A 19,653-nucleotide genomic window follows, 5' to 3' on the forward strand; every position below is an offset into this window, starting at 1 on the left:
TCCCTGGTGGGTGGTGCAGGCTTGAACGGAGTGCTGTCCGTCATCTTGCTGTTTTGGTAAAGCGCGTCTTGCACAACGCTGAACGCTCTCACTAGAGTGTTGCCCACAGCGCCGCCACTGGCCGGTGGGCTGAATCGATTCATAGAATTTGATGAATCGATATTGAATTGAGAAACAAATAATTGCAATGCATTGATGGATCGATATTTTTATCCAGCCCTAATTTGCCGGCATCAGGGAGCCGCTATCAATATGCGGGAGACTCCCGGAGACTTATTGTTGTTCTTATTATCATTTAGGGGGGCTTAGGAAATTTTTTCCAGTGGTCAGTAATGACGTCAGCTGGATAAGTTATGTTTATCCGTGTCTGTTGGTCAGACTGCCCTGCTTTGAGCACAGACCCTTAAATCCCACAGATAGACAATAATCTCAACAAATGTGTCTGATGGGTAAATTAATGTCCTAAAACAAGAAACATGACCAAACTGTGCTGCATTAAATTTCCAAAAACACAAACATCTGTGAAAAGCTAAATGGCTGAGCAGTTATAGGGGGATGATTATCAGAAAACCTTTTTAGAACAAGTCCAGGTTATATACAAAAAATTTAATAATAATTTATATATATATATATATATATATATATATATATATATATATATATATATATATATATATATATATACTGTATGTTCAATAGAATTATATATATATATATATATATATATATATACATATATATATATACATACTGATATGTTCAATAGAATAATATATATATATATATATATATATATATATATATATATATATATATATCTCACCATGTATGAGGCAAAGATGAGCACTCTTTTGTGTTTTCCACATGGCCACTGGGGGTCACTGAGCATATTAGGGTCATACTCAGTGTCTTCTAGGCCTGAAAAAAACACACAAAAAACACACATAAACACACAAAAATACAACTGTAAAATGAGTCAATAACACCACAGATAACATCCAGTAACTGAATGCGATGTTTATACATGCTTTTGAGATAATGGCGTCTTTCTGCACTGACTGAGCAGAGCGATATTAAAGGCATAGTTCACCCAAAAAAGAAACATCTGTCATCTGTCAGGGTGAGTAAATGATGACAGAATTTTCATTCTGGGGGGAAGCTACACTTTTAAAACAACACACATAAACAGCACTTGTACTCTTGGCTGACACAATTGTAGCTAATGTAGGTTTGTGAAATAAGGTACGAGAATACAGAGAGCTGAAAAAGCTGTGTTGATGACTCACACACTCACTAAGTATTAGACCACAGGGATAGCAATATTAGTAATTATCTCTCACACACACACACACGCGCGCACACACACACGCACGCGCGTACACACGCGCGCACGCACGCACACACATCTGTGCCTGAAATACTGTGATAATAACTGTCTATCAAGTTGATTGAAATGTCCCTACCCACTCTGTGATATATATAGCATTAAAACCTTTATTAAGCTCCCATCAGTTACTACACACTTATTTGTGCAAGTGTGTGTTTGTTTTCTGAGTGTGAGTGTGTATGTGTGATTTAATGTCACCATTTAGACATGCATGAAAGAGAATTTCACCATGTCCACAATCCAGAATTAGCTTTAAAATGCTTTTAGGCGCTATGACACACACACGCACACTTGTACATCAACCTTTGTGAGGACACACACACACACACACACACACACACACACACACACACACACACACACACACACACACACACACACACACACACACACACACACACACACACACACACACACACACACACACACACACACACACACACACACACCTAAAGTCTAGCAAAGTCAAAAAAGGTCACAAGCAAAGGAATCCGCTACAGAAAAGAGTTACAGATGTTGTCAAATTTCACTGTGGCTGAGATTTAAGTGGTTACAGAACTGAGCAGAGAAAGGGTGCGTGTAATTTTGTTACATGTGTGAGGACCCAATATTGCAAGAGATAAAAGTTTGTTGAAAGATATAGTAGAACTTACCGAAATGTATCTAATGTAATTGTTCAATCAGTATTTCAACCGCGAAAATAAAATTTTCCCCAAGAAAAATGTACATGTACTGTACCTGATACATGAAACGTTATCGAACTGAACTGAATTGAGACTGGAATTGCGTTCCCTCGTTAAGTAAAACATGCGCACATTATAATAATTAGTTCCCTCATTTTACTAAATCATGGCCACGTTATAATAAAATGTTTTTGAAAGAACTTTTAAGATTTTCAGCATCATTGCTCCAGTCTTCAGTGTCACATGATCCTTCAGAAATCATTATAATGATTTGATGCTCAAGAAACATTTCTGATTATTAAACCGTAATAAATTTGTTCAAGATGCTTTGATGAATATAAAGTTTAAAAGAACAGCATTTATTTGAAATATAAATCTTTTATAACATTGCAAATGCCTTTACTGTGACTTTTGATCAATTTAATGCATCGTTGTTGAATAAAAGTATTAATATCTTGTATATAACCTATTACACAATTAAAAAGTATAAAGGTTTTAAATTGGTCAAGTAATACCAAATAAAGCCAAGCATATGTAGGTAATGGGTAGGGTTATGGTTAGTCTACAGCAATACAGTAGATGACTATGAGAGGTCCTCACAAGTCTAGATGTAGTAGTTTGTGTGTATGTGTTTATGAGTGTGTGACATACCCAGGTCCAGGCCGACGGTGCTGTTGAGGCGAGAGGGAGGAAAACCGTGAGTGATGCTGGTTCTGGAATAGGGCAGGGGTAGAGCGAGATCCACAGCGGGCTTGTGGCGGTCCAGGGCGTTAGTGGGGTACAGGAACTGAGCGTATGACACCGTCTGCAATATACATATAAGATCATAACAAGCTGTCTGTCAGCCTGAAACATCCTGACAGCCCCTGGGTGTGTCAAATGAGGCGATATAAGCCTGTCATTTCTGAGCAGGTCGACTGGTACACTGAGAACAATGCTCTGTGACATTCCCTGACTGACTGATTGACAGGTGAGTGATAGAACGACAAGCTCTTACCCTGCCGTACATGCCCAGCTCCACCCCCTCCAGCCCGGGAAGCATCTCCAGGGTGGTGGATATTGCTCCGGATGAGTGCCTCCGCTGCTGACCGTCCAGACGAGGGTCACTGAGGCAAAGACAGACGGACAGATGCTTGGTTTTCATTGAGTAAATCGATAATTAAGAACAGGGATTCTCCAAAAAAATTTTAACCTAAAATATTTAATTCAGATTTTCATTAGATTTTCAATAATTGAACAAAACGTTTACACATTCACTGTTCTCTAATTTGGGATATTTGATGACATGCAGGTAAACAAATAAAATATTATATATATTTTTTAGGAAGTGTTTTATTTTTGAACTTTACATTTTTACCAACTAACCTTAAACCCCAAGACCTTAAGAGCAAACTTTACACAATTTCTAGGCTAGCTAACCATAACTGAGTTGATGTAATTATAGAAGTCTTAAAGGTGCAGCAGCAAAAACAGCCTGAGCTGCCTTTCTCAAAAGCATCGGTGGTAACTGGTGGCAATGGTTCTATGATCTACTTAGGCTTATCATGCTTTTGGGAAATGCAACCCTGTTCAATTCTAAAGGTCAGAGAAAGCATGCAATGATCATGTAAAATCAATTTTGACTGAGAGAAAGCTTTAAAAAATATTATAAATATTTTAGTACCGCAAAAGTGTTTGTGTATGAAAAGGAGAATTTTGTGGGCTTTTTGTCTATGTCTAACAGCTCTGAGGTCATCCATATTTTAGTGTAATCCTTGTAGTTGACTAAATGTATTTTATTTGATATGTGAATTCAAATTTTGCTTTTCCTCTTCTAAAAAACAGGCCAAAAATATTGAGGACTCCTCTTGCACTCACAAAACTGTCCAATCAAATTATCTCTATAATGTCCCTCCACCTATTACCATTACCCATTACCCTATCTCTGACCAGCTTTAACTAAAACCTCATCTATTGGCTAAATAAATTCCTTCAAGATGAGCTAAGAGCTGTATGATTCTGGATAAATTAAGAATCACATTTTTTGTTAATGTTTCAAACAGAGATTCTGGAGAGACAACTAAACAAAAGAACATGTAATTTACTGACAAAATGTTAATTACTGCAGTTATTAAAAAATTATCTAATTAATTTGAATATTTTTTTGTAAATCAGTTTTAATGAATGATTCAATGACTCGCTTATAAATACTTTACATGTTTCATTACTGGATGAATCAGCATTTTTCTAACAAATCTCTTGAATGAATGATTCAATGACAAATACATTTTTTTAACAGTCACTTGTCGCCACCTACTGGTGTAACGATATAGTTGATCAAATCTTTATTTGTAGCGTCATGTTACTTTCAAAAGGTGATTTACTCTATTTTAATCTGAACTGTAGACATCAGTGGTTATATATAACTATACAAGTTTTTCCCAGTACTTCTGCGAATTATTATAAGACAGAAATAATGATTCTGTGTGCTTGAAAAGCTCTATGAGCCTTTCAATAAGTCCGATCCCAAAAAAAGATGGAAAGTCATGTTGGCTCATTACACGTAATGTTATCTGCATTGCATGACTATGTAATTTTCTTCTCTCTTTCAGAAATGTGATGTATCCACCTTTTCCTGAGCAAATGATGAGCGCCGCCATAACTGATTCTAACTTCCGTTTGGATGCTTTTCTGTCGTCATAGGAACCCATTGTTAAAATGGGGTAAAAGAGCAACAATTAAATAAACAAACTTTTTGAACATTACTAAAGTTAAAATGAGCACAGGGTTAAGCTGTGCTGTTGTTGACAGCCACAACGACAGCAATAAACTGAAGAAATTCCTGGAAAGTATGTGTTTTGAGTACCAATAAATCTGAAAAGAATGTCTGTATATACAGCACCATGTGCCTTGCATTTATGCCAAAGACTGACAAGAGAAAACGAGCATGGCTTGCAGCACTTAAGTTAAAATGCTCCCCATAAAAGGTAGGGTGAATTTATGGTGATTGGGATGCTTTTTGCCATAAAGATGACAGGGAAAAAGTTCCCAATCAACCTGAATTCACCCCTAAATGTGCGCTCTTATAATTTTTAAATTCAACTGATCAGCAGCTGTATGTAGGATATGAGCGCACACCTGTTTTAAATGTAGCCAACTTCACGCAGCTTCATGTCATCTACGCTCTCATTAAACTTTGACGGGTGAGACACTGACAAAAGATGGTCACAGCAACACTGTAACGTGATGCTAATATGGAGCCATGTGGTTTTTTAAAACCATTTTCATAGGTTTAACATACATAAGGTCTGAAAATACGCTAATTTGACTAGAAACACCGGAGACCGGAAATGTAAAGGATAATTCCACTATGAGTTGGGCGAGACTTCGCATTCAGGAAAAAGGTGGATAAGAGAAAGTTTCACAAGTTTTCAATCTTAATTTTTTTTTATTTCATCATTTTCTGGAACTGTAATGGAGATGGTGGGAAAGAAGAGGGTGTTGTCGTTCGTGTCATACCAGGGCCAGCTCAATGATGTGGGAAAAATTCCTTTCTGCCCCATTTTCCCCGAATCTCACCCTGGACATGAATCCCCAGAGGAGAGCAGAGGAACCCAAATGACTGCAAATTCAACTCGAAATATCTCTTTGTGTTTATCTGTCTATTTAAAGATCATGCAAGGACAAGTGTCGTTGAAGTGAAGGCTAGGAATGAGAATCCAAAAATTCCAATTTTTCCCAATGAACAATTCAGCATCCTTAATAATTAATGATTCTTTTAATTTATTAGTATATTTTAGTATAGAAACTTTAAACCAGTCAACCAAGTGTGAACAACTGCTGCTAACTAAATAAGTAACAAATATACTAAGCAAAAACAATACTATTTTTGGTAAAACCCTGGGGCAGGGGTAGGGACAGGATTTAATCGGACCAAATGATTAGAGAAGTCCTGAATACATAGGCAGAGAGAAGTCTGTGGTTTCAGATCTGAGGTCTAGTTATGAACTTTTGATTAAAGAAGGTAAAAAATAAAAAAATAAATACAAATAAATTAAATATGCACAGATGAATCGTTCAAATTAGATCAATAACAGGAATCTGTCCTGAAAAAAAAGATGAATAACAGTACAACAATATCAACCCCGAAATGAATCTGCAGCAGCCAGGTGGTACAAGTAAGACCTCTTTAAGTTGTTTAGTTAATTATTATTGTAATGTTTTGTGCTTTGAGGTGTGAGGTTATTTAACGCTGGCTCTTGTGAGGCCTTGTAGACTCTCCTCTGGCTGTGCCATGTGTTTTGAAGGAGGCGTGGCTTTGGAGACGCTTGAAGGGATGGGGTCTTCTGTTTTCAAATCTAGATCACTATTGCTAGCCTCTCCGAAATTGCCTACCTTATGGCGCTTTTCCACTACACAGTACCAGCTCGGCTCGGCTCGACTCGACTCGCCTTTGTTTGGTTTTCCACTGTGTAAAAGTTGTACCTGTATCTGCTTTCGGGTACTTTTTTTCGTACCACCTCCGGCGAGGTTCTAAGCGAGCTAAGGCGATACTAAAATGTGACGTGAAAACAATGCCGACTGCTGATTGGTCAGAGAGAATCGTCACTATTCACTGCGTCATCATTGCACGCGCCAGATGGAGTATCCAGAATAACCCCGCCTTTTTTAAATAGTTTAGCCAGAGATAGTTACTAAACTTACTACTATTATTATGGCAACTCGGAAGAATACGCCGTGGTCAAACGAGGAGGTGCAGACATTCCTTTGTTTGGTTGCCGAAGAGAGGATCCAGCGAGAGCTTGATGGGGCAACGAGGAACGAAAGTCGTCGCTATGACGACCGGGTACTATTTGTGGCGATACTTTCTGCAATGGAAAACGGAACGAAAAGCGAGCCGAGTCGAGGCGAGCCAAGGCGAGTCGAGTCGAGCTGGTACTGGTAATGGAAAAGCGCCATTAGTTTTAAATGTGTGAGTGTGTGTTTGAGTACCTGATGTGGAAGCTCTCTCCATACGGCAGCACAGAGAAGGCGGCACACAAAGACCTTCTGGCACAGATAAGGACAATCCTGCAGTGGCAAACACAAACAAGTTAACATTACACACACACGCACCCGCACACGCACACACACATATAGGGATGGGACGATTACCGGGTTCACTGTAAACCACGATAAAATGTACTGACGGTTAGTAATATCGTTTAAAATTAAATTATCATTAAAACCATATTTGATTATGGCGATTTTAATAACTCATTATAAATCCTGTCCAGCCAGCAACAGTCTGACGCAGCGCACAATGTTGGTTTTTTTTTTATTCGAGCAGGAATGGTGGAAGGCAGTGACCGTGTTCGGGAGATTTTTCAGCCTTTTAAGAGGACCAAATCTGAGGTGTGTTCATATTTTGGCATTTACAAAAATCCTGAGGGAAACTTAATCAAGGATGGTTACTGTATCTGCAGAACATGCTCAAAAAAAGTAGCTGTGATAGTGGTAAACACTTCAAATCTGCTGAGCCGTCCTGTGTGACCATCATCCACTGTTGTAGCGAACGCAAGGCAAGTTAACTTTGATGTCAATACTAAAACTACATCTGGGAAATAATTGGGCACAAAATGTTGTTTTGAGTTGAAATATTTTATCTCATTCACTTGAAATAAACTTGAAGCTTCCGCAAAGAAAAGTTTGCAGCAAGTGGCTTTGAGCCAAAGACGAACGAACAAGTTCAAACAAGACTATTAAGAGATAATAATGTATATTCATTGTACACTTATAACACCGATTTTTTTTACCGCATAATTACGGGGACATAGAGCTGCTCATTTTATTTGTTGTTTGTTGATTCTCAAATATATATTTGTTGTTTGTTGATTCTCAAAAAATATATATATATTTTCATACCGTCCCATCCCTACACACACACACAATAATTTTTAAACAGTACAAATTGTATATTTTGTAACCTAACCCTAAACCTAGCCAGAACACCTGCATCATAAGCTTCGGTGTAAACTTGTCTCTCACTTCTTTCACACAGGAAGTGTGATGATATCTGTGTTAGCTATGGGTATGTGACTGCATTTTAACCATAGAATTGTGACAGAGTGGTAAAATGGCAGTTAACATGAAACTGAGGGTCTGCCGCAGCAGCCAAGAGGATTTTTTTTCGTCAATAGTCACAAGACAGTGGAGAAATGGCACCATAAATAATAGAGAGTATGAGTTGGCCATTAATTTAATAATTTTCTAGAGATATCAAAGACAGATTTCCACTTAAATCTCAATAGGAATCTTTGGAATTAATAGATTTCAACAAACAAAATAATTTTCATGTACAAATGTCTTCATAAAAAAATACAAAAAACATCTTAAGATTTACATGCGGCCCAATGGAGGATTCACTATTTCAGATTGTTTTATAAACTTAGAACAGGATTTATTGAAGAATAAACTATATTGAACCAAAAAAATAGGATATGACCTCATAAGTTACAAATATTTAATACAGTTATTAGTCTAGCATTTGCTGAGACCACTGAACACCAAGCTTATCTGGATCTGTGATCATCCAGTGGAAAATATCCTATCAGTTTTATTTTGCCCCAATCCTGTCTGTGACCCTGTGAATGCGAGGAACATGCTTATTTGTGTGTGAAAACCCAAAGCCTGGGAACACAAACGGAAAATAAGGGCCGCTGTCTATTTGGGGCAGTTTATAATGGGACTTAGTAAACATAGCTGCTGTTCCTCAAGTGGAAAAAGGCCAGATCTCATGGAGAACAATCACTTCCTTAAGAGAACAACAAACAATCCTTATGTTGAGCGGCCTGTGCCAAAACTCACCATAATTTTGTAATCTAAAATTAACAATTCTTATTTTGTATTAAATATTGCAGTATTTATTAAAAATGATTTATTGGAGCACATCATTTTTTAATTTTTTTATTTATGTGCCCTTGCAATTCTTTAAGAAATAACTTCCCTTCTTCAGTGTCTCAAACTGTCAGATATGATAACCTCACATGATGAATCGTACATAAGCACAGCATAAAGCAAGTGTAACGGATCACCTTCAAACTGAGAAAATAATGATGACGAGAGGCAGATCGTTCGTTTTGAAGCACACCGAGGGGAAAACATTACATAGTGTGGAAAAGACAGACCGACAGGCACACACACCCACACCCCAACACACACGGCTGTTATCACTATTAACAACCTCAACACCCACACAGAGAAGTGAATAAACAATACCTGCTGCCCCTGGTGTCGTACTGCCTCATGTTCTTAATAAAGTGGATTTTCTTCACGGGTCGTGGACGAGGAGAGCCAGAAAGGTTCCGACTCCTGAGATACAAAACATGGGCAAAACATGAAACACATTTGGACATATTTAAGAAAAGCGTATGTAGTAGTACTATTCAAAATAGCCCAAATGCCCACAAGTATTTAACCCAAACCTAACGACTTCACATTAACGGAAAGAAACCAACACAGATTTCCAGCTTGCAATAGTTCTGACCTATAAAACATTTGATTCAATTTGTTCCCTGGTTTCTTCCCGTTAAGCCAAGCACTGTTAATGGGATGTGCTGTTTAAATGTAGCTGAAGTGTGTGACTAAACTGACTGGCTGTTTCCTGTCATTATTGTGGCTAATGAAACTGGCCATGACCTGCTCCGCATGGTACCTTCATTATAGCTCATAGCTCAATCAACTTGTAACTGCATTCACATTTTACTTAGCCAAATTATTAAATTCTGAAATAATTTCCTGTGGAATAATGTGCATTGATTAATCATTCACAATGAAACCTGGAACCTGTAATAAATGTATCATTTTATATTAAACTGTTATTGTATAGGACAATAAAGATCTGACAGGATGCAATGTGTGAGAGAGGGGAACAAGATCTGAAAGTACCACAAGCCAAGACTAAAAGCCCAAGTCGCACAAAGCACAAACACACAATGTGTCGGAGAGCTGCCCATGAGGCAATCGGCTCCAACAATATGGCAAATTTTCATTTCATATTGACTTAAAATCCTATAGAAAATAATTTCCTTGATTACATTTATCTTCCCGTTGTTTTTTTTTATTTGTATTTTTTATACCATATTTATTAAGTGGAGACAGTATGACAAAAGATTATTCGGGTGAACGGGGTCAATATAGGTCAAGTTCAAACCTAAATTACACACATCAGAACCATGGCTCATCATGTCAGGAGCATGTGTGCAAACTGCTATGCCACATCTATGACTCCTCACTTTTTATTTTTTTTAGTGATTTTACCATTTATTTTTCAAACTACTCAAACGTTACATACATAGGAATGTACAGTACAAGAGTGCCAAGTGGTCTGCAATTCTTTGGATTATGGAGCATTAAAGGAGATCAAGGACTCAACCGGTCAGTGACGGCAGAGCGGGCTCTGCCAAGGGAAGACATGGGCTCGCCACAGGGAGCCGTACCATGGAAGAAAACACATATGGGATTGCCGTAGGGATCACAACATATGGATCCAGCCTAACACAGGTTCCACCAGTGCATAGGAGTGAAAGGCCTGGCTTCGGACGCTCCGCCACATCAGTAGCTTAAGGGTATGGAGGAACTCAACAGTGTTCCGCTAAAGAGGAACTCTATTGGAGCAATAATTGCGCAAGTATCCAGTCCATAGGAAGGGAATGGCGCAGCAAGCATACACTTCGAACCGGGCTTACAAATAAAAACTGCCATCATGAGAAGAGAGCCCACGGGAAGCAGCGGTTCGACACATAGGCTATTTTTCTAGCGAACGTGATAGGTGTCGACCAGCCCGCAGCTCTTAAGCATCTTTCTGCGAGGCATTCTGTGTCAATGCTTAGGCAGGAGATATACTCTCTCTTTGGAGGAGCTCACAACCCAGGGGGGCACGTGGGATAACACACCAAGATGATGGCCATCACTATGCAGTGGGCCAAGCTCTGCTTGGAAACAACCTTCCCTTTCTGCTGGTCTCCGTAACAGACAAGAGCTGGTCTGAGGACCTGAGGCTTTGCATTCTGTCCAGTTATAAGCAGAAAGGGCAGAGAAAAAGCCAGGGCTGGGTCTGCCTCCTCCGGGGCAGGGCTTGCTGGCTCACCACCTGGTCCCCTTTTCAAGGGAGAGGTAGGAACCTTCGGTACAGGCCGGGGTCTCAGGATATCATGAGAGTTTGCTGGCCCGAATTCCAGGCACGATTCGTCGACCGAAAATGGGTGCAGGTACCCTCTTGATAGAGGCCAAACAAGCAACAGAACTGTTCTTTTAAAAACAGGTTTTTAACTCAGCTGCCTGTAGTGGCTCAAGGTGAGGTCTCTACAGTGCAGTAGCACCAGAGATAAGTTCCAAGAGGGTATAAAGGGGACGCAAGGCCATTCAGTTTCCTTGCTCCCCTCAGGAACCTGACGATCAAGTCGTGCTTCCCCATGGATTTGTATCCACTGCATCATGATGTGTGACAATATAGAGGCAACAAACATTTTGAGGGTGGAGGGAGACTCAACCCATCTTGCAGGAAACCCATCTTGCAGTAAACAAAAGCACAGAAGTGATCGAACACCTTCAGGGTCTCCTCTCGGAGAGAAGACTCAACTAAAAAAACATGTTCCCCTCCAGGGCGTAAGCATGCCTCATTAGAGGGTGCTCTCGCAGAAGTGATGGTGTCTACGACATGTTTGTGGTAGATCACCCGGAACCAACGTGTCCCGTCCTTTCAGGACCAGACATGGAGTTTCCAGAGGTCTGGACGCGGTGCCACCATGCCCCATCCCTGAGAATGTACTCAGAGGAATGAGTCAGGAAGGGGCTTTTTGAGAGGAGCAAAAGTTCGTGGGAACTAGGTCCGGTTGGGCCAATAAGGGGCAACCAGCAAGACCTGCTGTGCAAGAAGGCTCACTGGGGAAATGCATTTCTGTGCACCAGTGTCTCCGTGGCGAAGGTTGTCTGCTCGGACAGGGACTAAAACAACTGGCAATGGGAATAGTCTGGAGAGGCAAACAGATGTAACTGTGCGGCCCCGAAGTGGTCCCAGAACAGCTGAACCCCTGGGGATGGAGTCTCCACTCTCCCTGGGCCATGAGCTGTCATGCCTTGTCAGTGGCATGACTGAGCAGGCCAGAAACGTAAGTGGAATGAAGTCGAACTCAGAAGCTTCTGACCCCATAGGAGGAGGTGGTGGGCGAGTTGCAACATGCGTAGCGCAACGGTCGCAGTGTTTGTACAGACCAGTACAAGCTTGCTGAGCAGCGATGTCTCAAAGCAAGTTGTGCTGTCAGCAACTCGAGGCAGTTGATGCCAATGCAGTTGGAGGCCCGCCCAGCCTCCCGTTACTGCATGCCCTTTGTACATGGCCCCTCAGCCACTGTTTGGCGGACACCTGTTCTAGGGGCGGCTGGCCCGGAGAAACAAAGGTCTGGATCGGCAGCGTCTCCTGGACCACTAAAGTGGACATCGCCAGACCAATCGCGCACGCCACAACGCTCGTGCCCCAGAGGGCGAGGTTGTTTGCAGTGCGGAGCTCACCTATGAGTGTACGGTCTGGCCTACCCTCGTGGATGTCCATAAGTGCGCTGGCCTGATAGACCTGTAGCAACGCCATGGCATGCAAAGAAGAGGCGGCTTGCCCACAGGCTTTGTAAGCCTGCCCATCGGAACGGATGAGAACTCACAGGCCTTGTGGGGAGAAGAGGATCCTCCGTCCAAAAGGCCGCAGATAGCCTCATAACCCACCACCACTCCTCCATCAAGGATAGTGAGGGGGGAGGAGCTACTCAGGCAGTTTCTGACAGAGAAAGATGCCGTCCGCAACCTGATAAGCTCTCCATGTACTTTGGGAAAGAAAGGCACTGGGGTGGTGAGCTGAGAACCAGCGCGGCCCGCCCCGTGATACCAATCATCCAACCGAGACTGTTCGGGACACGGTGGATGATTCCACTCGAGCCCGACAGCCTCTGCGGCCTGTGTCAGCATAGCTGACATTTCTGGATCTGGCTTGGGCAACGTTAACACTCCCAGAGGGAGATAACCCAGCCGAGTCATCATTTCCAGAGGTCAGCTCACCCTCCGATGCTGCATGGTGGCATGGTAATGGGGACTCCACCTTCAGGCATGAAGGGGAGTCTCGATCTCAACACCGCGATAGTCATGTTCTCGCAATGAACATGAACTATCCACAAAAGCTGTGTCAGCATGCTAAATATATATATATAAATTTTTTTTTTTTCAAACACATGATGCAACCATTGTGACCGTCAGAGGAGGACAGGGAATGACCGCATCCAGAAACGCATGGAGGAATGACATCTTGAAAAAGACGCAAACATTTTTGCTCTTTCAGAAAATGGGACCCATCACCAGTGCCGGAGCACACAGGGGAATGAACGCGGCAACACTGAACAGTGAACTGAAACAAGCACTCACTTCTTTGCCCTCTAACCAACCGTCAACAAACAAACAGAAATTATGCTGTTAAAACAACAGTTGAGAGATCAGAAGCTCGTGGTCAACACTGCACTCGCGCGGTAGAAACACCACCACCACCACCACCACCACCACCACTGGGAGAATCTTCCAGAAGAACACTGACACACTCGCTCTTTGAAAACGTCAACAGTCTTCAGAGACATCGCCACCGATCCGCTCCGAAGCGAAAGACAACTGGTGCGCACATCCACTTCTAAGGGGGACATGATTTCGATTTTAAATCGAAATCGATCAAAATTAATTCACAATCTCAAAAATCGAAATAAAAAAATGGAATCGTCGATGCTGCCACGCCCCCATGTCGCGCCCGTGTTCGGATCGTTTTACTGACTCTATTGTTCAATCTCGTTCATCAAAATTAACTAATCTTTTTTCTAGTCATTTCAGGGGCTTTAAATGTTTAACAGGCAAATTCCCCGAACACATCCACCTACGCAATCTTGATCATATTCTGAATTAAGAAATCATTATAATGCAGTCAAAAATAATTTACAGGGAACATTAATAAATACTTCCGACCTGACCTTCCGAGTCTTTTGTTCATTTGTCGCGTGACAGAGGCAATGAACGGATCGTTCATGAACGACTCATCACGGCGCGGAAAAAAAAACACACGTGTTGAAAGGCTGTGAGTCCTCTAACTTAGATTATATGCCCGAGCCCGAACTTGGCCCGACCCGGCCACTATTTCCCGTCACTATCCTCGGGCCGGGCTTTTGATCTATTGACATGCACTCCCAACACAATAGAGTGCGGCGCGGGACTAGATTCGATGGCCGAGTGCGAGCGCGGCCGGTAATGCACTCACTCTGTGTGTGCGGGAGAGTAAAACAATTCGCGGGACTCCCGCAAACTAGAAATATCTATGAATAAAACATATAAAAACTAATACATTTTTATTTACCTGTTGCAGAAAAGCTACAAGAACAACTAAAACAAAATAGAAACGATTTACAGGCCAGAGTTTCTATTTATAACACGTTTGCAGCGTTGAGCGATTTAGCCAATCACAGACATATGTGTTGATTTCTTGAACACAATGGCCAATCAGAAGCATTTAAGATAGACTCTCCTCACTGCTCAAAACAGACTTTTTGTTCAGTGCTGAATTCTGTAAACTGGCAAATCCTCTAGTTATAACAAAGAAAGTGTAGGCTATATATTATGAAAGATTCATTATGCAGTCAGCTTCATTGATAAAGACGTGTGAGATTGCGATGAACTGATGTCAGCTTTTTAGGAGCAACAGCAACCTGTGCTTAAAAAAAAAGAAGTAAAAATCGAGAATCGAATCGAACCGTGACCTTAGAATCGAAAATGTAATCGAAACAGGATTTGGAGAATCGTGACACCCCTATCCACTTCCGTTTATACCCGCACCGTGGGGCGGAGTATGAGATGCAGATCTTGAACGCCAATGTGCATTGGCTCATTCTAACAGTACTCGAAGATGACATGCTCCCTAATCGTGACCCCAATCAGTCGAAACGTCGACTACATAGAGCTTGAGCGACTGAAAGGGAACTACAGTTACATAACTTTCAGTCAGTCTCATCTGTGCGTGTTCTAAACCCCTCTTTCCCTACATAAGCATCACAGATTGCTGCCGCATGCTTTGGGCACAAAACAAGGCCACATCTTCGTTCTGTTTGGTTTGAAAAGTATTACACAACCCTTGTGTGTGAACAAACATAAACAGCTCCCCCTACTCGCAGTCTCCATCTGCTCCGCCATTTGTGTGGTGATACACCCACCCTCAAAATCCAAATGACTGTTATCATAACCCAGGGCGAGGAACCACACCTGTGTGCAGGCGAGTGAGAAGAAGAGAGCAAAGAAAAACTGAAGACTGTGACCGAACACAAATGACTTACAACCCTTTTCTTTATCTCCAGAATGAAGAAGATGATGAACTCTGAAGCAGCTGCCAGCTTTGAGTAAAACTCATTCTCTCTCGGCCCATCTGTCACTCACTTGATTCCAACTTGTAAATTTTTGTGTTTCTCTCTCTCTTTATTTCCTAGTAAATCCTTTATCCATTTGCATCCAACTCAAACTCAGAAAATGGGATGGAGAGGAAACTAAGACCTCAACAAGCTGTTGAGGCAGAACACTAAAGGTCATATTGAATCACAGACACACAATCAGAGTGGGCAGCATGCCCATTGAAAGATGGATATGTTTGGGTGAACCATCCAGAAGAGCTTTTTTCATTATTGATCAATCAGGTCTTTTCACTATGTGTAGCATGATGCCACTTTAAAACAAAAAATGCATTTCTTCGAAAACAAATACATTTTCATAACATATACTTGTGCACTGATATTATAATTCTGGAATTCTAAGCTGAAAATTTTCACATTATGGCTGAAAAGTTTATACAATTTCATCTGAATAAATTAAAAACAAAAACCCAGTACACTATTGAAAATGGATTTATTTAGAGGTGCTAAAAATTGCATTATTCAATTAATAGTGCTTTTAAAGATTATCTTTAAGTGAATGTTAGATGATGGCATTAAGAAATCTAAAAGTAAAAATGGCTTAAATGAGCATGCACAATCAAATATACAATATTGACCAATATAATAAAAAAAACAAAAAAAAGTCGAATAGGCTCATATGGCACAAATATATCTTACATCCCTACTAGAGTTGTCGAACGCACCGGTACAATCGATACAGTCGGTACTAAAAAGAAAAAAAGGAAAAAGTTCAGCTTTTTACCAGCATTTACCAGCAGGTACCAGCATTTCTGCCGATTACTGGGAATATTTTGCATTCAATTGTAGACGCTGCTTTCAAATGCCCCCATTCGTGTTTGTTTGCCCCACTCTAAGACATTTAGACTGCTATTTACAGTGTTTTTAGCACTGTAGCCAATCACAATCATATTTGTTGACCACGTGAACGCAATGGCCTTTCAGAGGTGCTAGTCAATAAGTTAGTCAGAATCTGCATAGAACCGCTGAAAACTCACAAAATTTTGTCTTGTTCAACGTGAGGCGCACATTTAAGAATCCTTTCATTGTGACCAAAAAAAAAAAGTGTAAACACGATGTAAATATTCATTGTAAGACAGCTTTTGTATTATAATGGGACTTTTCACGAGAGTGCAGAATTTAGTGAGCTTGCGCTTTAGAGATTGACAGCCTTTGTGATTTTCACAATCAGAATACAAGTTTAGTTTTTCATGCTGCTTGAGTTTGAGGATTGACAACCTTTAAATGAGCAATGGAACAGAGAATCGTGAAATTTTACTGGTATTGGTACTGACTACTGACATTTTGGTACTGACAACCCTAATCCCTACATGTATTTTACTATTAAGTACTGTAATTTCAGTTCAGCAAAAAAGCACATTCTAACAGAAATTAGGCTGCTGCTGTCTGTTTAAAATCCAAATATGATGGCACTTTCCTGCTATTTTTAAACTCTTTTGTGCTCACAATGTATAACAAATTGAAAATATTATGACAGCTGTGTCTGTTATGAAACATTCCTTAAACTAATAATACAACTTTTAATGACAATTGTGATACAACTTTTAGGGCAAAATGCATGGGAGAGAATGACTCACATGAGCCTGAGGAATCTTATACACCAGGCTGGCAAAGATAAACAAACAGTTAAGAAAGAATGTACAATCCTAATAGAATAACACATGTTCAACTCAAGAGGCAGAGGGGAATTTTAACCCTCTCTCCATATATTTAGTGTACCACTGCTCCTCTCGCTTTATATATCACTATATATACTGTATATATATATATATATATACATCAAAATCTCAGGTCCAGTAGATCCCTGCTCCTCATTCCAGGGGATCAATAACTGTTCCTGGCCAACTGGATGCAGTTAGACTCAGGCCGCAGTCACGTCATAAGGCTTTGAATAAATACCCTAGCGTAATCCTGCCAGGACTGGACATGCACAGTATTAAAGCGCTAAGAGAACATATGGCTTGATTCCATGCTTTCAATGTTCCAACGCACACATGCAGGGACGAAAGGCTAGGCTATATTACCAGCACTGGTGCAAAATGTCCAAGCACTATTACAGGCTGAAGAGGAAGTGCCACAGAGAAATGAGTGGGTGAAATGTCAGGCCTCAATCAGTGGGCTTGTGTGTTGGAGGTGCTACTAGGGTTATAGTACAATTTATGAGTGAGGCCATATTCTAGTTTGGTAGCATTATCGAAAACAACTGTATGTATAATCATGTTGTTTTGGATAATATAAATATATGATTAATGTACACAATCATTCAAAAAGTTGGAGTCAATAATTAAAGAATCCTGAAAAAAAGTCAAAAATATGAAGCAGCACAACTGTTTTCAACATTGATAATAATTGAAAAATGTTTCTTGAGCATCAAATCAGCATAATTTAGATTGATTTCTGAAGGATCATGTGACTGAAAACTGGAATAATGATGCTGAAAATTCTGCTGTTCCAACATAGGAATAAATTACATTTTAAAATATATTCAAATAGAAAACAGTTATTTTAAATTGTAATATTTCACAATGTTATGTGAAATATGTGAATATGTGTATTCTACACATATTATGTGAATGTGTAGAATATTACTGTTTTTACTGTATTTTTGATCAAATAAATACAGCCTTTGTGAGAATAAGGTACTTCTTTAAAGGAACACTCCACCGTGTTTTGAAATAGGGCTTATTCACCGTCTCCCCATACATTAAGATAGGTGGGCAAAAGCATTTTTGTCTCAGTGCATGCATTGTCTTAGTTTGGCAGCGCCGACGCTGGCTTAGCTTAGCATAATGAATGAAATCCTATGTTGTCAGGTAGCATGTCGTGACTAAAACTAATAAAAACAAAACAAAAAAAAAACCCAAATTACTTCTTGTGGCCTGCGTATTCACAACGAGTACAAATAGCAATTCAGATTAAGACTAGGCGATTTCTTAGGCAGATAATGACTTGGGACTATATTAGGGTGAATCACAGGCGAAGCACTGCTACTTGGGCGCAGTCATATCGCGCAACACCTGAAATCCCCTAGGGAAATCCCCCAACTTCCGTCAACATACCGGCGTGAATAGTAGCTAGCTATTTTTCCTACAGTAGGCATAGTGAATGGCGATGAACATGGCGGATTTTGCGAGAGTTGAAAAGGGTGACTTCTCAGACAGTCAAGATCCAGAACCATACCTTTACGAACCAGAGTTTTCAGAAGAGGAGCTGCGTGCTCTTAGACCATCATGAGGAGGTTGAGATCGCTCATCAGACAGAGGACGTGAGGATGAGAGCCAACATGAACTGGTCGTGTGAGTGTATGTCCTTTGCTTGTTCTCACAACCTTATGCTATGCAGGCAATTACCATGTTTGCTGTAACTGTAGCTGTAACTTCTCAACACAACACAATCCAAAAGCAAAAGATACTCGGCGCAGGTCACGTCAGTATGTTGACGGATTTCAGGTGTTGCGTGATATCTCTGCGCCCAAGTAGCAGTGCTTCGTCTGTGCTGACTATATTTCTGACTATATTTCGTCCCAATATAGTCCCAAGTCAATATCTGCATAGGAAATCGCCTAGTCTTAATCTGAATTGCTATTTGTACTCGTTGTGAATACGCAGGCCACAAGAAGTAATTCGTTTTTTTTTTTGATCACTTTTACTCATGACATGCTACCTGACAACATAGGATTTCATTCATTATGCTAAGCTAAGCTAGCGTCGGTGCTGCCAAACTAAGACAATGCATGCACTGAGACAAAAATGCTTTTGCCCACCTTTCTTAATGTAGGGGAGACGGTGAATAAGCCCTATTTCAAAAAAATGGTGGAGTGTTCCTTTAAAGAACATTACAAAATCTTACAGACTATAACGGTTGTGCAACTACGTATGAGTAATATATCCTCTAATTGGATATTCAATGGCAATGCGTAGAAGAGCTTCCTGTTGCATTATTTATAAATAATATAACACATCAAATCTAGTAATACTTAGCAAATCTAATATAGCAATGGTAGAGGACAGCCAAATGACACTGTTAGCACCCTTCACACTGAAGAGTGTTTTTCTAGAGTACCTCAGCCTCAATTTCTGATTGTGCTAAGGGT

At 40.5% G+C, this 19,653-nt stretch overlaps 1 protein-coding gene across 1 annotated transcript in view; it reads right to left on the bottom strand.

Moving 5' to 3' along the window:
* Nucleotides 1–19,653, bottom strand: part of cables2b (Cdk5 and Abl enzyme substrate 2b) — a 31,115-nt gene that overhangs the window by 7,048 nt on the left and 4,414 nt on the right. The window contains exons 2-6 of the mRNA XM_077214281.1: nt 9,307–9,399; nt 7,042–7,119; nt 3,068–3,176; nt 2,722–2,875; nt 824–918 (exon numbers count right to left, since the gene is read on the bottom strand). Of these exons, the coding sequence (XP_077070396.1) occupies nt 824–918; nt 2,722–2,875; nt 3,068–3,176; nt 7,042–7,119; nt 9,307–9,399 (529 nt within the window). The remainder of the gene's footprint in view (nt 1–823; nt 919–2,721; nt 2,876–3,067; nt 3,177–7,041; nt 7,120–9,306; nt 9,400–19,653) is intronic.

The sequence above is a fragment of the Siphateles boraxobius genome, unplaced genomic scaffold (genome assembly GCF_051911475.1).
Source record: "Siphateles boraxobius isolate OS27281-9 unplaced genomic scaffold, OSU_SipBor_1 68, whole genome shotgun sequence".
In the NCBI taxonomy this organism is placed as follows: domain Eukaryota; kingdom Metazoa; phylum Chordata; class Actinopteri; order Cypriniformes; family Leuciscidae; genus Siphateles; species Siphateles boraxobius.